The sequence below is a fragment of the Cystoisospora suis genome (genome assembly GCF_002600585.1).
Source record: "Cystoisospora suis strain Wien I chromosome Unknown contig_369, whole genome shotgun sequence".
Classification (NCBI taxonomy): Eukaryota; Apicomplexa; class Conoidasida; order Eucoccidiorida; family Sarcocystidae; genus Cystoisospora; species Cystoisospora suis.
In genome coordinates, this window is record NW_027153170.1 from 478 (window position 1) to 21,153 (window position 20,676).

General features: G+C 47.6%; 3 protein-coding genes across 3 annotated transcripts; all 3 read left to right on the plus strand.

The window, feature by feature from the left end:
• On the plus strand, window positions 1–6,316 carry CSUI_000935 (ctp synthase; the record flags this gene model as incomplete). Its single annotated transcript, XM_068061141.1, has 6 exons — window positions 1–828; window positions 1,717–1,982; window positions 2,792–3,055; window positions 4,051–4,164; window positions 4,729–4,812; window positions 5,357–6,316. Exons 1-6 carry the CDS (start codon window positions 627–629, stop codon window positions 6,314–6,316), a joined length of 1,890 nt encoding a protein of 629 aa, XP_067926881.1. The 5' UTR covers window positions 1–626.
• Window positions 6,317–8,880: 2,564 nt separating this feature from the next.
• CSUI_000936 (60s ribosomal protein l39) lies at window positions 8,881–10,515 on the plus strand. Its single transcript, XM_068061142.1, has 3 exons — window positions 8,881–9,040; window positions 9,675–9,778; window positions 9,870–10,515. The coding sequence occupies exons 1-3, from the start codon at window positions 9,038–9,040 to the stop codon at window positions 9,916–9,918; spliced, it is 156 nt and encodes a 51-aa protein (XP_067926882.1). The 5' UTR covers window positions 8,881–9,037; the 3' UTR covers window positions 9,919–10,515.
• A 956-nt stretch (window positions 10,516–11,471) lies between these two features.
• CSUI_000937 (uncharacterized protein) lies at window positions 11,472–19,052 on the plus strand (the record flags this gene model as incomplete). Its single annotated transcript, XM_068061143.1, has 8 exons — window positions 11,472–12,565; window positions 12,854–13,348; window positions 13,924–14,004; window positions 14,504–14,701; window positions 15,761–15,972; window positions 16,993–17,082; window positions 17,839–18,049; window positions 18,913–19,052. Exons 2-8 carry the CDS (start codon window positions 12,856–12,858, stop codon window positions 19,050–19,052), a joined length of 1,425 nt encoding a protein of 474 aa, XP_067926883.1. The 5' UTR covers window positions 11,472–12,565; window positions 12,854–12,855.
• Between the last annotated feature and the right edge of the window lie 1,624 nt (window positions 19,053–20,676).

Genomic DNA, 20,676 nt, shown 5'->3' on the forward strand with positions numbered 1-20,676 from the left:
TCTTTCTTTTCTTCTTCCCCCCATTGTCACCATCGAGTCTTTCTCAAATCATCACGTTCTTCCTTGTCTCCCCTTGCTTCTTTCTGTCAATTGCCTGTCTCCTGATTTTCACAGGTTTCAGTTCTTTCTCTCTTCTGTCTGGTCGTGGCGATTCTTCGTATCACCGGGACATTTTCTCTTTCTTTTCTTCTTTCTCCACGAAGACCTCTTTTCTTTCTCCTCTTTTCTCTGTCTCCGCGCGCAAAAGACAAGAAAGAGAGAAAGAAGAGATGAAGGTGTTGTTGCCTTTCTCACTCTCCGTTAAACGATTGCTCATCCAGAGAGCTCCTTCTCTCTCTCCCTCCCATCACTCTTAAGAACCTGTTTTCTTTCTCCCTTTCTCCCTTCTTCACTTTTCTCTCTTTCTTCTTCGCGCCTCAAAGTGGGGCTGTCTTGCTTTTCTCCCCCCCGGCTCCACCTCGTCTTCTTTTCTCTCCCGTCTCTCTCTTTCTCTCTTTTTTCGTCTCTCTTATCGGTTTCCCAAGCGTGCTAACTTCTTTCTTTTCTTTTTCTTCTTTGAGCAATTGTCTTTTTCCCCCTCTTAACAGACCAAAGAAGTGAGAGAATTTCATCGTCACCTACTTGCAATGGAGAACGGATATTGCTCTCAGAGAGGAGGACCAGGGGGGGGTACGGAACCTCTGAGTGTAAAGAGGCAGTCGAGCTTCATTCATGATGGATGTGTTCCGAATGCAAATCATGTTAATCGTGCTCCCCCTATGAAGTATCTCGTTGTCACAGGAGGAACCATGAGCGGTCTTGGGAAAGGCACAACCATCAGTAGTATTGGTAAGGACAAAAGACTTCTCTCTCTATTATTTATCTAGATGTGTATCCTTCATGCATGCACGCATATGCAGGCGTGTGTCTCATATGCCAGCTACTTTTATCTGTATATCTGCTGTCTGTATAGAACACGACGTATGGATAGACTTCCTGTCTGTCTCCATCATCTATAGATAGATAGTTGCATGCAGTGAATGATTTTGATTACACATGATCTCATGTCCATCTGCTATTTCTCTCTCTCTATAGATAGATAGAGATGCTTCCTATCTCCATGTTTGTGTTTTCATCGTCTTGATACAGCTCTGAAAACGTGTCCCGACTATGAACTCTTCAAATAGAAACCCTTCTTTCTTTCTCTATTCTCTTACCCACGAGTATTCATGATGAGAGGGGGGAAGGTTGTGGTCCTGTCTCTTCTTTCGTCATTTTATCCATGCATATCTACCCGTCTACTTACATTGAGTATGTACATACAGATATATGTAGTTTCATCTAGATATCTATACGCGAGAGCCGTATCTCTCTCTCGATACATTTCTGCATATGTATGTGCTGTTGCGTGGTCGCGTATCAAGGAGGGCTGTCTCCTCTTTTCTTCACTTTTTGCATTCATCGACGAAGAAGTCCAATCAGAACACACTGGGAAACCACTCACGATCCAACTGTCTTGACTGATCTCCGTATACCTCCACATATACACACCTACATACGTATAGATATACTGAATACCATATATATCTTCCTCTATTTTTTCCGTGTGCATATACTGAGGTATCCATGTCTACAGTGTCTCTCTTGCTCTTTCACTCTCTATATGTATATGTATGTGATGTGGAGACAAGTGCAGATCTGTGTACAGGTGTGTTTCGTGTCCTCTGTCTCAAATAGGCGTGACGTTGAAGGCTTTAGGTTTACATCTCACGGCGATCAAAATCGATCCTTATCTGAATGTCGATGCTGGGACCATGTCTCCCTATGAACATGGAGAAGTGTACGTTTTGGAGGATGGGGGAGAAGTAGATTTAGATCTCGGCAACTATGAAAGATTTCTGGACGTGACGTTGACGAAAGATCATAATATTACCTCTGGCAAGGTCTATCAGAAAGTGATCAACGATGAGAGGAAAGGCTTCTATCTCGGAAAAACTGTACAGGTACGTAGATCCACTTTCGAGGACAGAGGGAGAGATCTCTGAATGAGACTCCACATCTCCGTGAGTACATCTCTTCTTTATGTAGATTTCTTCTTCACACGAGGCGATACTCAGCGTTGTCTCTTCTTTCTTCTTCTTTATCATACGTAATGCATGTGTGCATGCACATTTCCTGTGAACGATTAGAGGCTTCCTTCTTCCGGTGGGTAGACAAGGAGGAAAGGGCGTTTTCATGACTCCAAAGATTCATATAGATCTTCACATACGTATACGTCCACAGATATATATAGAGAGATAGATATATATACTTTGGTTCACGTGTATATACATTGTGGTGGAGTTGAGGAGTTGGTGGATTGGTATTGTGGTAGCCTGGGGGGGGAGGCACAGGACAGATAGAATCTCTCGATACAGGCACGTAGATACACGCTGGAGTATGTTCGCTTCTATACTCCTTACTATTTCTTTTGTTCTCTTTCGAAGCTTCCTCTCTTGCGTTCTTTTCATTCTTTCTCGAGATGTGACTTCTCTACATCAACCCTCCCACCACCACATACAGCCTATCTCGCTCTCTACATATAGATATACATATATGTCCCTCTATAGGAACATCATTGATCTTCTCCCACATGTATATATATCTATTTTTAGTTGTATTCCTATGTATGTATATGTGTTCTTCTGTATCTATCCACTATCATTCTTTCTTTTTCATGGATCTATACGTATCTTGCCATCCACATCTATATGGTCTTCCTCATCGAGCTTCGTTTCTTTCCCTGTGTCTTGCCTACTCCTCCTTCCTTTAGGTTGTTCCTCAAGTGACAGATGCAGTTCAGTCGTGGATAAGCCGAGTGTCTCAGAGATCTGTCGACGCCCATGGTGTCTCTCCAGATATTTGTTTGATTGAAGTCGGAGGGACAGTGGGAGATATTGAGAGTGCGATGTATCTCGAGGCTCTCCAGCAATTCTGCAGAAGGACAGGTCGAGAGAACTTCTGTCTCTGTCATGTCTCCTTTGTGCCAAGTATTGGGGGAGAACAAAAGACCAAGCCTACTCAACATGGTGTGAAGGTAGGGAGGATGGACTAGGAACAGTGCGATTGGCTTAGGGTCTCTTCTCAAAGAAAAGAAGGGTTATAAGAGTTATGTATGGAAATGAAGCAAGAGGAGCGAGAAGACATGAAAGAAAAAAGGAGAAAGAATTCTGGTGTTAGGCAGGTGGTGGGACTTCGCGGAGAGAAAGAAAGCATGGAAAGAGAGAAGAAGGGTGGGAAAGTGATTACGATGAGGATGAAGATGAGAGGTCTTTTCTGAGACTTGCTTGCTTGCTCTACGTACTTCTTCTTTCCTAGTGTCTGTACACCGAACACATGCAAAACAGAAGTCTGTTTCTATGTGGAGTTTGCATAGTGAGAGGAAAAGAAGAAAGGGAAGTTTGCATCGATGTCTTCGATCTTATCAGGTGTATTAAACAGTGATGTTTGATGGGGGAGTTTACATTTCTGGAGGAGAGACAAGAAGAATAAGAAAAGGAAGAAGAGGGGGAATGTGAGAGAGACACTCCGAAGAAGATAGCTGGTGGTTTGTACGAATGGAAATGAAGGAATGAATGCGCTGCTCTTCTTAAGACATCAAAGGCTTTATTTCTTCGTTTCAGACCTGGGCCTAGATCTGCATGGGCACGTCATAGGCTTCGGCTTATGTTGTCAAGTATAGACTGATGTATGACTCTTCTATCCATGTATGGACTCTTTTGCTGTACGTACACCTCCCACACTAGAGAGATCGACACGTTGGTGTGCCTGTCTCGTGTCGTTCTTGCTGTCCCCGCCTATCTCTTCATCCCTAGTCACTCATACTTACATACGCATGGATAGATACATCATAATTACATCTCCATACATACATGTATTGCAATATGCTATTTCTGTGTTCTGTGAGTATCTATCTAGATAGATATTGAGATACATCCATCCCCGCCCCCCTCCCTCTTGTATCGAGTTTCTTCTTGCGTGTGGTATGACTTTGAATTCTGTTGAATCTTTCTCTGTTTTCTCTCTGTACAGGAGTTAAGACAAGCAGGCCTTGCTCCGGACCTTATTTTCTGTCGATGCGAGACCATGCTATGTGAGGCTACTCGAAATAAGATCGCTCTCTTCAGTCAAGTCCTTCCCGAACATGTAAGTCTGCGCGTTCTCTCCTCTTTTTCGCACCACTTGTTTCTCGTCTAGAGATTGTGGGATATGTATGTACATATCCATAGGATGTGAAATCTGCAGAGCGGAGGTATGCTGTGTCTACTCCAGATTGCATGTATGTATCCATGACATGTATGTATAGAGAGAGAGAGAAGGGGAGGGACGGGGCTGTGTGTGTAGATAGAGGCAAGGATTGAGGGCTGGTTGAATGGATGTCTGGAGTTCACTGGGAGATATTCCTGTCTTCTTTGCTGAATGAAGGTAAACGTCCTTCTTCTATAGGTCTTCCCCTTGTATTAAGATCTACAGGTCACCATACAGATATATCTACTACTTACATATATATCCATATAGACATGTAGAGAAAGAAGTACGTAGAATACATACTCCGATATATCTACTTGACTGTCTCTGTGTCGACTGAGATATCCCGAGGAGGGAGTTGTGAGTGTGTGAGTTTGTATGCTGCTGTGTGGTGGGTATGGTTAAGATTCTTTTCTCCCTCCTTTTTCTTTTTATCCGTGTTCGTCTTCTCTTCAACAACAGGTGATTAGCGTCCATGACGTCGCGAATACTTATAGAGTCCCTTTGGTCTTGGAGAGTCAGAATGTCGCTATGCTCATCTGCAAAGTAAGTCTTCCTTTCTTTTTCTCCTCACATTCCCTCAGTATCAAAGAGACTAGGAGAAGTGAAGAGAGGGAGTGAGCTCTGAGAGGTGTAAGATAGAAAGAAAGAGAGTCGTGGTGTGCTGATGGTCTCCTTCTATTCGTGAAAACGCTTGTCGACGTATTTTCATCCCCATGCTCACGCGATCTTGTCAAGCTATTTTCATAAGAAGGTGATCGATGGATCAGCAGTCGTGTTTTTCCTATGGACTCGTCAACGTATTTACCTGTCTTTAGCCTATATATCCGCAGGATACACGGTGATCGTCATGCAGAGAGTTCGGCGGGCGTAGAGAGACTGATCAATAGACATAACCCTGAATGACTCATTAGATAGAGAGGTGGTCAGGGGGACGTATTTCGTCAAGACAGACATGTACATCTCGAGAGGAGGCGCCTCGAGACTCTTCTTTTTTCATGTCTTCACGACGAAGAGGGTGATTGATGTTAGCGTTGAGGGAGCTATATGTAGTTTATCTTGTCTATCTCCTTCTTTTTTCTTCATTCAGAGACTCGGACTTGAGCCCCCGTTTACGCCTCGAAGTGCAGGGAAGCTTCCTCAAGCAGCATCGATTCCTGTCTCGATGAAGAAGTGGACTTTGATGGCAGATCGATTAACGTCTCCCACCGACGTTGTGAAGATCGGAGTTGTAGGGAAGTATACAGGGTTATCTGATTCTTATTTATCGGTGATTAAAGCGTTACAGCATGGAGCTATGGAAGCGAATGTGAAGTTGAATATAGAATGGATTGAGTCGTCCAACTTAGAGGATCAGATACGTCTCGAGAATAAAACTCAGTATGATAAAGCATGGGCGGCGTTAAAGACGGTGAATGGCGTTGTTTGTCCGGGAGGTTTCGGCGATCGTGGCATCACAGGAAAAGCTTTATCAGCGAAGTTCTGTCGAGAGACCAAGACTCCTTATCTAGGTATTTGTTTAGGCATGCAAGTTGCTGTGATTGATTTTGCTCGAAGTGTTCTTGGTCTAGAAAGCGCCAACTCGGAAGAATTTGATCCTCAGTGTCCGAACCCTGTCGTGATCTCTATGCCCGAGCATGTCTCCACGGAGAATGTAGGGGGAACCATGCGTTTAGGGAAGAGAGCTACCATCATAAGAGACTCCAATTCCTTAGCTGCAAAGATCTACGATGGCCGAGCTGTGGTTGATGAACGCCATCGACATCGGTATGAAGTCAATCCTGAGATGGTGAAAGCCATGGAATCGAAAGGCCTGAAGTTTGTAGGCCAAGATGAACGAGGCCAACGAATGGAGATCGCTGAGCTTACCGATCATCCTTTCTTCTTCTGTGTACAGTATCACCCAGAATTCAATTCACGTCCTCTTAAACCTTCTCCACCATTCTTAGGTCTCATTCTAGCCGCATCAGGACGGCTACAAGAAAGACTTAAGAAATATGGGGGATTTCTTAAGAGTGGAGCTGTGTATGAGGAAGCTGCTGCACCCTAAGAGGGGGAAGGATGAAAAAGAAAGAAAGACAGGTAGACCTGAAGGATTCATTCTGAGGACGAATGCGTAGCTGAGGAGTTAAGGTTTCTTACTACCATACACATTCACTGCGTGTGTGTTAGGGCGGCTCGGTTGTGTGGGTGGATGATTTTGAAAGGGGGGGGGGAGAAGAAGAAAGGGCAGAAGGAAGGGAAAGAGGGAGATATCGGCTTTATGATGAAAAAGGAAGAGAGAGACTTCATATGATGACTTTGCGGTATGTTGATGGTGAGTTAAGATGGGAAGACGTGACAGAGAAAGCGAATGATATTTGTTCTGTAAATGGCTGGTGTCTTTTCTTTCCGCTTGAATTCGGTCGTTTTGTCTTTCGGTTTTACACATTGACATGTATGTGTACAGCGATCTGCTGAAGCTACAATTAAAACTCGAAGAGGAATGATCGGTGTGTAGGGAAGAGGGCAGTGCATGATGATGCCAGTTGTTTGGATAGATCGCTTGCAATTTGAAAGACTCAGCTAGCCATCACACACGATGAACAGGTAGCTAGCGTTTCTTGTGGTGTGTTGGGAGGTTGGTGCTCAGGAATGGAACGCGTGGAGGGAGACTGTCTTTTGAGGGGGTGGATTAGACGTCATGATTGTTTCCAGTAGGTGTTTGTAAGTGTTTTGGATGCTAACGATACCAGTGTGCTATGAGGGCTGTAGTGCTTGTAACCACGGCAGTCAAATTCCCCGTGGGAAATCGCCTGTGTCTTATGAGAAAAAACTAGATGTACGTTCTGTGTGTTCCATTTTTTGGCTGGATTCGCATCCTATCCGTGAGATTTAAGAGAGCGGGGCCTTGTGGTGCATGCCAAGTGTCAGTATACCACAGGGCATCGTTGTCGTTTTCGAAATTTCAACGAAGGTTGAAGGAAGCGGCTTCCACGTAGCAGCTGGATGCACGCAGAGATAAGGCTCGAGCCACTCGGTCTCTTTGTATGAGAATCTGTGAAAAGACAGGACCGGATGGCAGTCGCCGTGTTTACATTCTCGGAGGGGATGCCGATGCAGGTAGTAGTACATCTTACCAACCAGATAGCGGTTAATATAGCTGTCTTCTTAGCAGCTCATCACAGCGCAATGTTCTACTGTAGAATGGCGACAGGCAACGCTGGAGGACGGAGCGTCGCCTCTCGACGCACTTCCTTTTCTGCTCTTTTTAGTTTGTCGCTCTGATGTTCTGTTGGCACAGAAAGTGGGCCGAGTCTCATTTGTCATCCAAAGCACTACATTCCGTATCGTGGTCTAGAAGACATTTGTCATTTGTTTTTCATGCTTTTGCGTTAGGTATCTTGCCAGTCTTTTTGTTTCTCCAGCCCCGGTGACTTCTTCAGAACGAAGTGTTTTTGAGCGGGGAAGACTGCGAGCATGCGCAGCTGAAGGTGTGGGGGGTTTTGCGTGTGCCGACAAAAAAAGCTGAGGCCGTCAACAGATGTTTCCATGAATTTCGCTTAGTCCGTTGTTGAAGGCCTTGCTTGCTCAACCACCGCCTCGGCACAGTGTCGAGTTCCTGCCATGCACTTCAGTGCTTCAGCTGCGGTTCAGAACAGACGCAGTGTTTGGCCTGTCGAGACCATCAGAAGCAGGTGACAGAGCACGTAAGGGAAGTACTGCGGGACAGAGACTCTAGGAGACCGCCGACTCCCATGCGCAAACCTAACACCATTGCGCCGGGCTCGTCCCCAACTCCTGCGCGGTGTGCGGTACTTCCTTTTTACGGTCTACGACGAAACCCTTTGAACGCGTTCTGGTGGGGCTGCCCATTTGAAATAGCAGTAGGTGGTGTAGCTGCTGAATCTCTAGCACCTACTGAACTCTTCACTTCAGGGCGTTCCCCTCCTTGGCGCAGATGCGTTTTCTCCGTGCGAGACAAGGAGCACTGGAGGTGTCCACTTCTCCGGCAGCAAAGTACACTCGATGGGGACGGGAAGACCCGCGAACGCACGGCACTGTAGCAGAGTACGAATGCTTAGGCGGCTTCACACTAGCTGCGAGGTAATACAGACTTGCTAAAAGCGGTGTGGTGGTTTCTTAGTCGTGCTTGAGCGCCGTCGAAAGCACAATGCCGCTGGACATAGATACAACAGCCAGCACAAATCGACGACGGGCTTTTACGACCTCCCGGTAGCTCCCCTCCTTTCAGAACGTGTTTTTATCATATAGTACACGCACTCTGAACTGAAGAGCTATTGTTGAAACATCGAATATAATCCAATCTTCTACGACTAAAGGCGTAGTAATTTAGGGAGGCGACAATGGCCGACACTGGCATTAGGAGTAGGGCCTGCCTACCACAGAACAAACTTACCAACGCAAGGCTTTCCGGTCCAACTATGGATGCGATTCAGGAAGGACAACCCGTTCTCAATGAATGAAACCGCAACCGAACACAGTCATCACGCCTCGTTTCTGCTAGCGAATGCAATCCTGTGTCAACTGTGGTATGAGTTTCTCACTGGAAACGAGTGGGCTTATCAAGGAGGTCATTCCCAGGGGCCGACAGCAGGAGCAGATGCATGTGAAGGCAAGCACAACGGTGTGGGGTGGAGCTTCGTCATGTGGCCGGCAGCTCTTTTACAAATAAAGAGGCCTTGACTACGGGCACTTTTTATACCCTTTTTCTTCTCTTTCTCTTGGCTTTCGCTTTGCCTGGTTTCTTTCCGACAAAGTAGTCGCCGAAATGGTAAGCACGCTTTCGGTCAGTGCCAGCTCCATCCTTGCCGCCTTTTCCTCTTCATTCGCGGACAATGTGCTGTGTTAATTCAATCACTGTTTGTCCCAGAAACGTCGCGCTGAGTCTTTTTTCTGCCGAGCCGATGCCGGGGCAGGTGCGAAAATGCTATCTATCGCGTCGCTATTGCATTGGGGTTGCCTTCAGTCCGGACGGGTGACGGTGACTGATGTGCGGTTCAGCTGCTAAAATTTCTCATCTTCTGTAGCTGCTGTTGAAATTGATTGGGACATCTGCGCTTCTTTCCTTCTGAAAGGGGCCGCGGTGGCAATGCCAAGTCACATCGTGATCGTGGAAGACTAGTGTGGAAGTTCCGGGCATGCCACCATCACATGCACCGGAAGAACGTGGTTCTGAGCATTATCTAGTTGAGCTACAGGCCAGGTTTTTTCGAGCAGTCAGCTCCTACACGTTGCTTGCAAGCAGGACGTTTGCAAGGAGGGGTTACAGGGCATGGGGGAGCGTGGGGGCAGTGCTCTTTTTCCTCGCATCGTGTGTATGGTGGCGGAAGACGACTTTACAAATCCGCATGGAAGTGGGGGTAATCCGGGTCTCTTGGGGATGTTACTGTTTGCTGGGTGTGCAGGGAGCCATCAAGGGCCTGTCGCTTAAGAAACACTTGGGGCGGAAGCAGAAGCAGAACCGGCCCATTCCCCCTTGGATCCGGATGAAGACTGGTTCAAAAATCAGGTAGGCTCTCCCCAGTGTTCCACCGTGTTCTGTAATCTGTCTGGAACGGCCAAGTAAATTACGATGTTCTGTTGTTTCTGTTGTGACGCAGATACAATGCGAAGAGACGTCACTGGAGACGCACAAAGCTTGGCATGTAATCTGTGATCGTGCACCTCACCGACCACCCCGGTCTCCCTCTCGCCAGCTGTGTTTCGACATGTTCTCAGCAGCGAGTGTGCAGGCCAAGAGTGTTCAGTAGTCGTGAAAGACCAACTGGGTCAAAACCGATTCCAAAGTCTGGTATCTGCAGCTGACTCGGGTGTTGAATGTACCTCTGCCATGGTGCTGTATTGAGACTTTTCTGTTGTATCGACTCACAATGAACGTCTTTGCATCCTGAGTCCTCTTCATAAGCTGCAAGGGTCATTGGTCCCACTTGCGAGCAGCGCCTTGCCTCCCCGGCCGCAACGCGCTGTTGAGCGCACATTCTCCTGCATGCGTGAGCAGGGTGCACCACTTCAAGAGCAATAGCCAAGAGAAGCTGGGCACGCGGCTGCTGATGAGGAATCGGTGTCCCAGGACAAAATCTAGCGGCTCTCGCGTGGTGACCCGATTGATTTTGTTCCAGAAGAGTGTACAACCATCGGTGCTAGAGACACCGTCTGTTGGCGGCAGACGCTAAGTAGATCGGACGAAAAAGATAGTGGCAGACCAACCGGGGTTGCTACAAACCCGTCACTCGAACCGCCTCCACCGTAAGTTTCTAGCTTTGAAGGTACTCTACTGCACCGTTTTTGTCCCCTTAGTCTGACAGTTTGAGCTGTGCGTAGCTGGCAATCGATGACTTAGTCCATTTGTGCCTCCGCATACTGCAAGCAACGCTGAGACGGAGGGGGTCCGAGTGTCAGGGGATTGAGCAGTTCGCTCAGTCAGCCTGCGAAACCGCCAGTGGTACATGCAGCCTTATGCGCAGGTTAGCACAAGCAGTGGCTGGGCTGGTCGCCACACAGCACTCGGTGGGATTGTTCCCCTCATACTGTAAGTGGTTCACCTGTTGCTCGCAGGTCAACCCACCATCTCACCTAACAGATCGTTTGCTGGACGTATAGTGGTTCCTGGCCGGTAGGAAGGCAACAGTACTGTTCGTCGGCCGGGGACGGAAGATCTCGACCTGTGTTAGCTACGCGTCTCTGCACCAGACCGTCTCGCATCTCCACACATTCAGCCCAGGCCCCGAACTCTGCATGGAATTTCCTATGACGAAGTAGCACCTGTTTCGTGCGTTCGTGGCTTGAAAAATAAGGGAATAGGTATTTTTCTCTGGTGGATGCACGTCAGCGCGGGACAGTTCGGCGTTTGAACGTAGGGCACCCACCGATCAACCGCCAAGTGACCTCGGAAAGGCAACTCCGGAGGCGCTTGAGTTTAAGCGGAATTCGCTTTTCTTCCAAGCCTGCGTGTGTGTACACGTGGTGACAGCATTTTGAGAGTTCCAACTGCTCCTGTCATTGAAGCGGTGAAACGCTCACTGAGTACCATGAAGGTGGGACACTCCCGCGTGATGCCGTCAATTGGCTAAAGCTCTTCAAGACAAAAGTCCGTTTCGTTTTATTAAAGCATGTGCAGAAATACCTTCGATGCATCAGAATGCTTTGCCGTTCGAATGAGTGTAGACTCCTGGTATGTCTTCCATTGCGTCCGCATTGGACAGGGCGGCCGCGGCGGACATTGGGCAAGAAAGCTTCTCGCTGAAGAATACGCAGCCGGCGTCTGTCTTCCTGGCAGACCGGTAAGATTAGTAGAGGTGTCCAGAGAAGGCGTCTACAACTACGATGAGAAAAAGACAGTTTTTTTTGTAGGTCAGTCATTTCCAACACAAGTGTGCCGGGTAGGGAAGCTCTGCATTGAGCTAGGTCTACCGATTTACTGGGGCAGGGTCTCGGGGGTGCTCTCGCTATCCGGCGGTCGTCGAGCGACAGAACTTTGCCGGGTCATCATCGAAGTATCGACAATGCCGTATCACCCTGGGACAGATGAGAAAGCTCAACACTCCCGTCCGGAACGGTTCCATGCGATGAGTCTCTGAATCGTTTTTTTTCTATGGGACGTCAGCTGCTTTCCGTAGGAAAAGCTTGGCTCTCCGCCGCAAAATTTCGAGCTCCTTCCTCGCTTGGGCCACTTGCTTTGGTCAAGCTAGCAGGCAAAAACGTCGGTGCTGGGTGGACTCAAAGAAAGGACTGGTATATTTTTTCGTATTTTCCGTCACTGTGCGTCGCCCCCTTGTCCTATCCTTCCGTACGAGGTCTTCAAGAAACCCAACACTTCAGCCGTGGTACCCCTGATCTCTCTCCTGGTTCCTCCTCTCGCATCGAACACCGCTTTTCTTGGTCTCCTGGCTTCGGCGCGTTTGTCATGTTCCGTCTGCTTGCTTCCCTTTCACTGTCGAAGTGTCCACGTGAATCGAGGGACTTGTGTTCGTCGGTACAGGAGGTTGATTCTTTTCACGACGGGTGAATGCATCCGTTGTCTATCTTTCAATCTATCTCCTTTCCCGCTTTTTCGAGTGAGCTAGCAGCTCTTTTCACGCCTTGTTCCTGCTAGACCAGCACGGCGTCGCCCTCTTAGACGCGAGAAAAAGTTCAAACGTCAGAAGGGGTAGACAAGGAAAGCTTTGTCTTTAGCTTCCCTCTTGCAGGATCGCCCAGCTGTTTTTCTTTCCGGATGTTAACGGTTGAAGTGTCTTTTGAGTTTTGTCTGGCCGTCTCCTATCCAAGCACTATAGACAAACAAACGCTTTCCTCGGAGGTGAGAGTGGCTTTTCTCACTAAACTTTCTTCAAGCTCCACTTTCTCTGAGTGAAGCTCTCCGTGTTGGCCGATTACTTTTGCTTGCCATGATGTGAGAACGTCATGTTTGATACTTCTGCCACACACAGAAGAAGGATGATAACCAGTCATGCGGTTTCACCGCCTGCAAATGCTACATAGCTCCAAGAGATTCTTTTAGCACCGGAGACACTTTCTTTTTGCTAGCTCTATCTATCTGCGTATGAATCCTGTCTCTTACGGTTTGTCTCTCTGTCTGGCTTTCCAGTCATGCGTCCCCTCAAGTACTCCGTACATACAACTCTCCGGGGAGGAGGTAACGGGCTTGCTGCCGAAGATCGTGTCCCCCGTCAAACAACACCATTAGCAGGCATCGCTCCATCTTCGCCGTTTCATCCGCATTCTTCTTCATCTTCCGCTCTTTCTGGAAGTTTCGATTCACCATCTTGCGTTCTTAAACAGAAGACTTTCTCGTCTCCTGTCGACCAGAAAAACATGTCTTTCTCTTCAGCAGCAGGCGAAGGAGGAGGAGGGGGCGCGGCGGACATTGTAGCACGACTAGGCACAGCTGGGTATGGCACATACTTCGGGGATGGAAGTGACGGAGATGATTATGGGGGAGGGAGAGGGAATGCCAGCCGGTCAGGAAAGAAAGTTGCACAGAAGAAGGCAAGCTCTGGTCATCGTAGCTCCTTCTTCGGAAGACTGGGAACGAAAAGAACTGAGGGGGAACCTGAGGCGACTGTCTCCAAATCAGATACAGGTATAGTGGATGCTTTTCCATACACATAGACTTTCTCTCACTCCTCCGGACAGAAGTTCGCAGATGTACGTTGTATTCCCTTTGCACAGCTTCTCTCTCCGTGGTTGTTTCAATACAAATAATGATATCTATCTCTATATATCCATGCAAAAGTATGTACATGCATATATAGAGATATATATACATGTAGATATATATATATATGTATGTGACTACGTGCCTGTGTGATGGGGTGGGTTAGGAGTTTGGCTAAGTTAACAGCATGCGTGGCTTTTGACGTCACTATTTGCTCCTATATAGGTATAGACACATATATATGTGAAGGCAGCCGCGGGGCCCACGTGCTGGTCTTTCTTCTTTTAGTATCACATGGTGTCTGTCTGTATGCGATGTAGTTTTTTCTTTTCTCGAATATTGCTGTGAGGGCTTTGAAGGGCATTTCTCTTTCTTTTCTCTCCATGGCTTGTCTAGATCACCATCGGGCTCAGATGTCTTTCATTCATGCATTCCTTCTACGTTGTAGAGCCAACACACCAGTACGACTATCTCTGTCTGGAAGTGATGTTTCTGTACAGGGAAAGCCCCGCAAGTTCTAAAGCAAATGCGCATTCAGCTGTCATATGATGAGGATGCTTACCCTGCAGGAGTTGAGCTCGGTAAGTCTAGCGTCTCTCTGCCTTCCATGTGTGGGTGCCTTAGACGTGAGATTCTTCACTCACTTTTCTTCTTCTCCTATTGTAGATCTCCTGTTCTATTCCTTCTCTGGATCTTGAGCTCCATCCATTCATTTTTTCTGCAAAGTCCTCTCACCTTGTTCGAGGACAGAGAGGTTCCACGGCAGCATAGGCATTCCGTCACCTGATTGCTATATAGATCATCGTCTCGTCGAATCTCTTCCTGTCCTTTCCGCGTCGTTTCTTTTCTGTACTAGGACTTTCTTCAAAACAAGACATGTAGCCCTCTTCTCCGCTTCACTCTCCTTGCTCGCTACGGGGTGGCCTACACAGTCTCTCAGCTCCAGTCAGTTACGTTGTTGCTTATCTCGTCCCTCAGTGGTCGGTCTTTCACCTTTATTTCTTGATGCCCAGGAGAAGTGAGAAATGTGTGTATTTCCTGCCCGTGTCTTTCTTTGTCGCTGTTGGTCTTTTTTGACAGATGTGTTTGCCCTTCTATACGATAAGAACTGCAAGTATCTGGATTGCGTTTTCTATCGGAATACAGAGGGGGCTAATGGAGCCTTCTCCTTGAACTGCGCCACGAACTCTTTGTCGATGGACTTAACCCGGGTTCCAGAGGAATGTTATATCATTGTTCTTGCGGCAGCTGTATATACACTTGGTCTCTCTTTAACCGGTAGGTACGAGAGATGGGTAGTCTAAACGAGAAAGGACGTCTCCGTCCTTCCTTGTTCTCCGTTGACGAAATCCTGTCAAGAAGAGTTCAAAGACGAAAGAAGACATGTCCTCTCCAAAGATCCCCGTAGCATACCACGTCATTCTAGAGATCAAGGTCGCGCTGTTTATCTGTCTGTTGTTCTCTGTATTTTCTGCGGACAAGAAAAAGAGGCTTATGGTTTAGCTCTCTCTGGAGATACTCGATTTGAGTATCTGCCCCGTCCATGAGGGTGGTCCGTCTCCTTTGACGCTCTATTCCAGATTTGCATGACCAGTCTTATTCATCAGCCGGGGGTCGGCGCCGTGCTTTCTGTACGCATGAGGCATCGCAAGGCGTCCACCTCTGGTGTGTCTATAGTGTAGATAGGTACCATGGCTGTGTATGTAGTGAGGCAGGAGGTATGTCTTTTATCAGTGGTCGTGCCAGGCCTCTCCATTCAGATGCATAGGAAGTGGACTGGACGGAAAAGAAGAAACGTAGTTTGCAACTGTCCTCTGTTACTTGAGCTCTTGGATTCTTTTTCAACAAGGGACGAGGCGGAGGGCCTGGGTGCTTCTTGGGGTTCTCTTTGTTCTGCCAGAGGATATCGAAACTTTCTTCTTTTTCTCGATATGCCCACCGCATTTGTTTTTTCCAGCCATTCTGAATGACCAAAGTATATGGCCTTTGAGAGATTGAGTAGCGATGCGTTGCTTCTCTTCTCATATGCTTGTATACATAGGACGCAGATTGCATGTAGATATATATATCTATATATATATTTGCATAGACAGACATATATCTATATGTCTGGTCGAAGATATGACGCTTTAGTCCCAGGGATGGACGCGTAGCCTTTACACCAGATAGGTCTTAGGGAAGGTTTCATGCTGTCGACTTTCATGCGACATTTCCCGTGCCTCAGAGAGATTTTAGAAAACATAGACTTGGTGCAGGCCGTGAGGCAGGGGGGAGAGAAGGAGTCTGTGTTGTGTATTTTGAGTTTTTTGTACCATCGGTCTTCTTTCTACCTCACAGACCTGGAGAAAGGCTGCATTCAGATTGCCGGAGGTTTCCTTGGGCCGACCATCAAGACGATCTATCTGACTGATCTACGGCCTCCGAAGAATGCAGAGAGCACTTCCGGCCTAATTTATTTCCTTATTGGCGAGGAAAATGGACAGTGGTTCTACAAGGATGCACTTCAGTTTACTAAACCGAGTCTAGATGAAATCATGAGGCCAGCAAAGGTATGCTATGACTTGTGTGTGCGGTAATAGATACTGTGGTAGTGGTAGTAGTCATAGAGGTCATCTCTCTCTTCTCAGCGGAGGTCTTGGCTTGTAGCCACTTGTCTCGAGGGAGTAAAGAGGTACAGATGAGTGATGAGTCCATGCCGTACTGTGGTGTTTTCTTATGGTATGAAGTGTTCTCGTCTAGATCTTGTGTTTCAGAGAGAGAAAATCTGTATTCTCTCCGGTGTACATACGCGGGTGGCAGTTACGGATGGCACTCATGTTTGTGTCGTTAGGGGTGAGGGCATTTAGAGAGTTGGCGTAACAGACAGTGGTAGTCTCTCCTTGAGTTTGTTGACATACCAAGGAAGGAAAAAGTGGATCGAAAGAGAAGCAGATTCTGTCATTCTGAAACTTGTTCCCTTGTTCTGCGAGATGAAGTAGATAGACATGGCTTACGTCGTTGTCTAAATATTTTCTATCCATACACATCTACCAGGCCAGCGCCTGCATTCTTGTCTTTTCTCCTTGTTTATCTTGAGCAAGGAGAGAGTGTGTGTGGTAGGAGAGAGGGCAAGTGTGGATTGCATGTAAAAACCGACAAAGGAGTTCTTTCGCCTTTTTCTGGGTCGAAGATTGGTCTTCAACAGTGTCCAAAGCAAGACGTTCTCCTTTCAGGGGAAGTGCCAAAATACCAACTGCGTAGAATTCTTTCTCGCTAAGGTGAATAATTAGCAACGGCATATGATACATTCCTTGACGGGTGTCACTCTTGTATAGAGGTGACGGATTGGTTGGTTGGTTCTGGATGATCTATGTAGGGCCACCGGTAGTACATTGAAGGAGAGACTCGACTGACTCTCGTGGAACTGTTTCACTCGGTCTCTCCTCTTTAGTATTTGTCTGCTTGGACTGGTTCATCTACGTGGGTGCCCAAGCATTGAATATTTGTCGGGAAGGGTTTTCTTGCGTATCGTCGGAAAGTGTGCAAAGTGGTTGAGCGAGAGACGGTAGATTTTTTGTCTTGCTTTTCAGGAGCTAGCGGAGGATCTGGACATTGAGCTCCGGCAGCCTGCCGTATTCGGCTTGAGACATCTGGATTCCCTCTATCAAGCTTCGAGACGTGTAAGCACCGCCTGGCTAGAAATGCGACGTTGGGGCAAAAAGCAGATAGGGGATGATGTACGTACCTAGATATGTAAAGACAGGAGTCTCTCTCCTTGCTTAGAATTCTATAGGAGTATATTGCACGACTTGGTGGACCCTGAAGGGACCTGATTTCATTCTGCTTTTTCCTGGAGATGCACGAAAGAGAGAAGTGTCAATAGATCAAAGATTCATTGTATATACATATATATACGTGTATATACAGACAGTTTCCGAGCAACAGGGTGATGTGTAGGCATGGGACAGATCTCTGCTTTCGGATTGAAACGAATCCACATTTGAGCGTACGTGAGCTGGTAATAAACAGATTGGTGTGCTCTTTCAAGGCAGAAGATGATGTTAATAGCGGGTGGTATGTGCATCTTCCCAGTCATCGGGGTTCTCTGGCGATTTGAAGCAACTCGCTTATTGATATCAGCTTGCGACTACCGACTGGGCACCGGCTGAGCTTGTCGGCTGAAGCCACGGGAAAACATAAGAGGTCTGTACTCACGCATGCGTTCACATGACTGTGGCGGGCAGACAAGGTTTGGATATATATGTATATATACGCGTATATGTATAGATACAGAGAGAGGGAGATTTGTCGACGGTCTTATCCCGTGGACATAGGTACACCGTGTGTGTGGTTCTCGCGCAACGTGGTGGGGTCGTTTATTCGTAGAGTGCTATTCTGCTTTTGCGTGAGGTCTACTGTTTTTCTCGGCCTTTCAGAGGCAGGGGTCAACAAGTTCAGAAAGCAGTAAGGAGTTTTTCATACACTCAAGAGGTCGTGATAGCGATGACGGGAATGACTTTCGTCATTCGGGATCAGTAGGTGGCTCGCGTCCGGCGAGAAGCCTTCGTCAGCATCTCGACGCCATGAGGCATAGTCTGAGCTCTCTGGGGAATATGGCAGACCCAGTGGCAGCCCATGACCTTCAGGGTAAGGAGCAGAGGTGGGCCAAGGGAGAAGTGCCCCAGTGAGTTCTATGTGATTCATGGCTTTTCAAGCTACACATTCAAACTGGTGGGTCTCGTCTCCATGTTGTTCTTTACGTCATTGCTTGCCGTTTCTTCTGACAGTTCGTACATAGACAAGGATAGGATCTGCCTGCTTTCGCAATATGATTGACGTGTTGGTGCGGAATTGAAAAAGCTGGTATGATTTACCGTTGTCCAGAGTGCCTTACAACCTCTATGCATGTATATAGAGGAAGACACACACACGCAGCGTACTTCTGCATCTACGTGGGATGGGGAGGTAGAGAAAAGATTATTAGCAGACCAAGGGAAGGTGCCTAGCTGTGTGTGGGTTTTGTAGGTGTTCAGTTGCTGATGCATCATTGCCACTTGTGATAAAGTACCGGTGAAAGTCTGCAAGGGGGAGGGGCTGATAAATATGGAGAGGCTTTAACAATCCTTTGGATATTACGAAGATGCAAGGCGAGTATAAAGTGAATGAACGAGTATTTCTTGACTGCGTTAGTATATCCACGTGGCTGGCTAATCAGCCGTCTATTCCCTGAGGAAGTGAGCTTAGCCAGAGTAATAGCAGAGCACGAGAAGAAAAACGGCAGTGTGTGCGCATGCGCCATGTGTTGTGTTTAGCGTCGTTTTCGTAGGTTCAAGTGAGTGTACTCTGAAGATCTTTTTCGCATCTGAGGGGTCGATGAGGCATTTCAATGCAACTTGGGTGTTTGTTTCTGTAGCTGTTTCGTGATAGAACATCATGGCATGTTCGAAACCTTGAACGTTCTCGCCTGTCCGCTTTGTGTGCAATATGCCTGCTGCCTACGTGTACACCAGCTTTTCGACAGACGGTGACGGATCGCTTGGATGATATCGAGGAACGGCAGAATACGTTAGAGGATATGGTGGGCAAAGTCACAGCACGACTCGACGGCTTGTTTGCTTACCTGGGTATTGATGAGAGCAGCCTGATGTGAGAAGGGGATGTCAAGGTTTTGCAAGAAGGAGTGTCTCGTTGGCAATAACATCCTTTTGATGGTTGTCAGTGATGCGTTGTCATGTGTATCGCCAGGGCGGGTCTACCGTACTGCTTCTAGCAGTCTTGATTTTGCTTTTCGTAGGGGCTATAGTGTTGTCTACTTCGAGACGGCTGCCGAAAGGGTTTGGAGGGGTAAATAGAAGGTATGTGGGAGTGACGATTCTCGGTTACCGAACGAAACGTCACCTTTTTGTTAATAGTGTGGATCTCCATCCACCTGTGGCTTCCGTACCACTCGTCTTCATGTTCAATCTATCTCCTTCGTTCTAGTGCATTCCAAGAGCATTCTCAGTGCGTCCAAGAAAGGGATCAGAGTCTCATACGGGATCAAAGTTCATGCAGAGAGGTGGGTTCCAAGAGTTCACTTCAGAGAGTATGAGTGGATCACTTGTTGTTTTCGCACACATAAGAAAGTATTTTCTAGTAACTTGCGTAGCAGCACACCTGGAGACGGCGCCCGAAACACAAAGTCCACCTTCCCCCGCCGAAGATTAATCGTTCGGCTCTCTCAGCGGGACACGTCGCGCATGCCCCATACTGATCTTCAGCTATCCACGTTCCTCGTTGCTTGCCCGAAAGACATAGATTCTTCAGTCGAAGTAGGTAGAGGCGTGGAGAGCCAGAGACACGTCTCTGAATATTTGTCTGGCTGGCTCGTCCCCGAAGCCAGCCAAGATGAGCCCGCCTTCGGTTGGAAGGGAGGCAGAGCAAGTCAGTCTCACGATCAGGCGGAAAGTCTGCATAGGCCAAGATGACGGAGTACCCGAGGTCGGTCCGCTCTGAAGGATCTATTTTGTCAGCCGCACTTGTGTGGGGAGAGGAACTTCGTTCACTGTGTCTGTGGATTTGATAAGGCGTCTGTTTCCGACACCAGGAACACGAGGAGTAACTTCCATTGGATTCTAAAGGGACTTAGAATACTGTTGGGTGTTACACCACTTACTATCAGCATCCGATTGCAAACTTCTAGCGTTAGATCAGCTCTCTCTGTTTACAATCTTCTTTTTTTCAAGAAAGTACGACTCCGTCCTGCCATTATTACAGAGAAGCATTAAGGAAACGAGGGTAAACAACTCACAAAGGCCACTCTTCCCCGACTCCCAAACACTACTACGTGAGTCCCGTATGGGTCAGTCGAATCGGGCCTGCGCTTAACGCTTCTGCAGCTCGTTCTTAACGCAGAAGCAGGCAATCTTCAGCAGTCACTTGGATTATCGAGACTAACCTGCAGCTTGCGCTGCACTTAACTCAGTTTTAGGTGATTATCAGTAAGGAAAACCGCTTTCCTTTCCGGGAATGAAAATTGGGGACTGCTTTCTTTTAGGTAGTCTAATAACACCTCAACAGATGGGTGCTGATATGCCCGCCAAAGCCCGCAGTGCTCACTCGGCTGATAGTCAGCCGGTGGGCTGCTACAGTACGCTGTGATAGACAAACAAGACTACTGCCCACAGTGGTAAATCTCTGTAGCGTGTAGAGGTTCTGTGACTCCCGATGCCTCAAGAGACGCTAAGGTACCGGGAAGGCGCTGGACCTGCCAGGCAGGCAGGGAGTGTACGCTG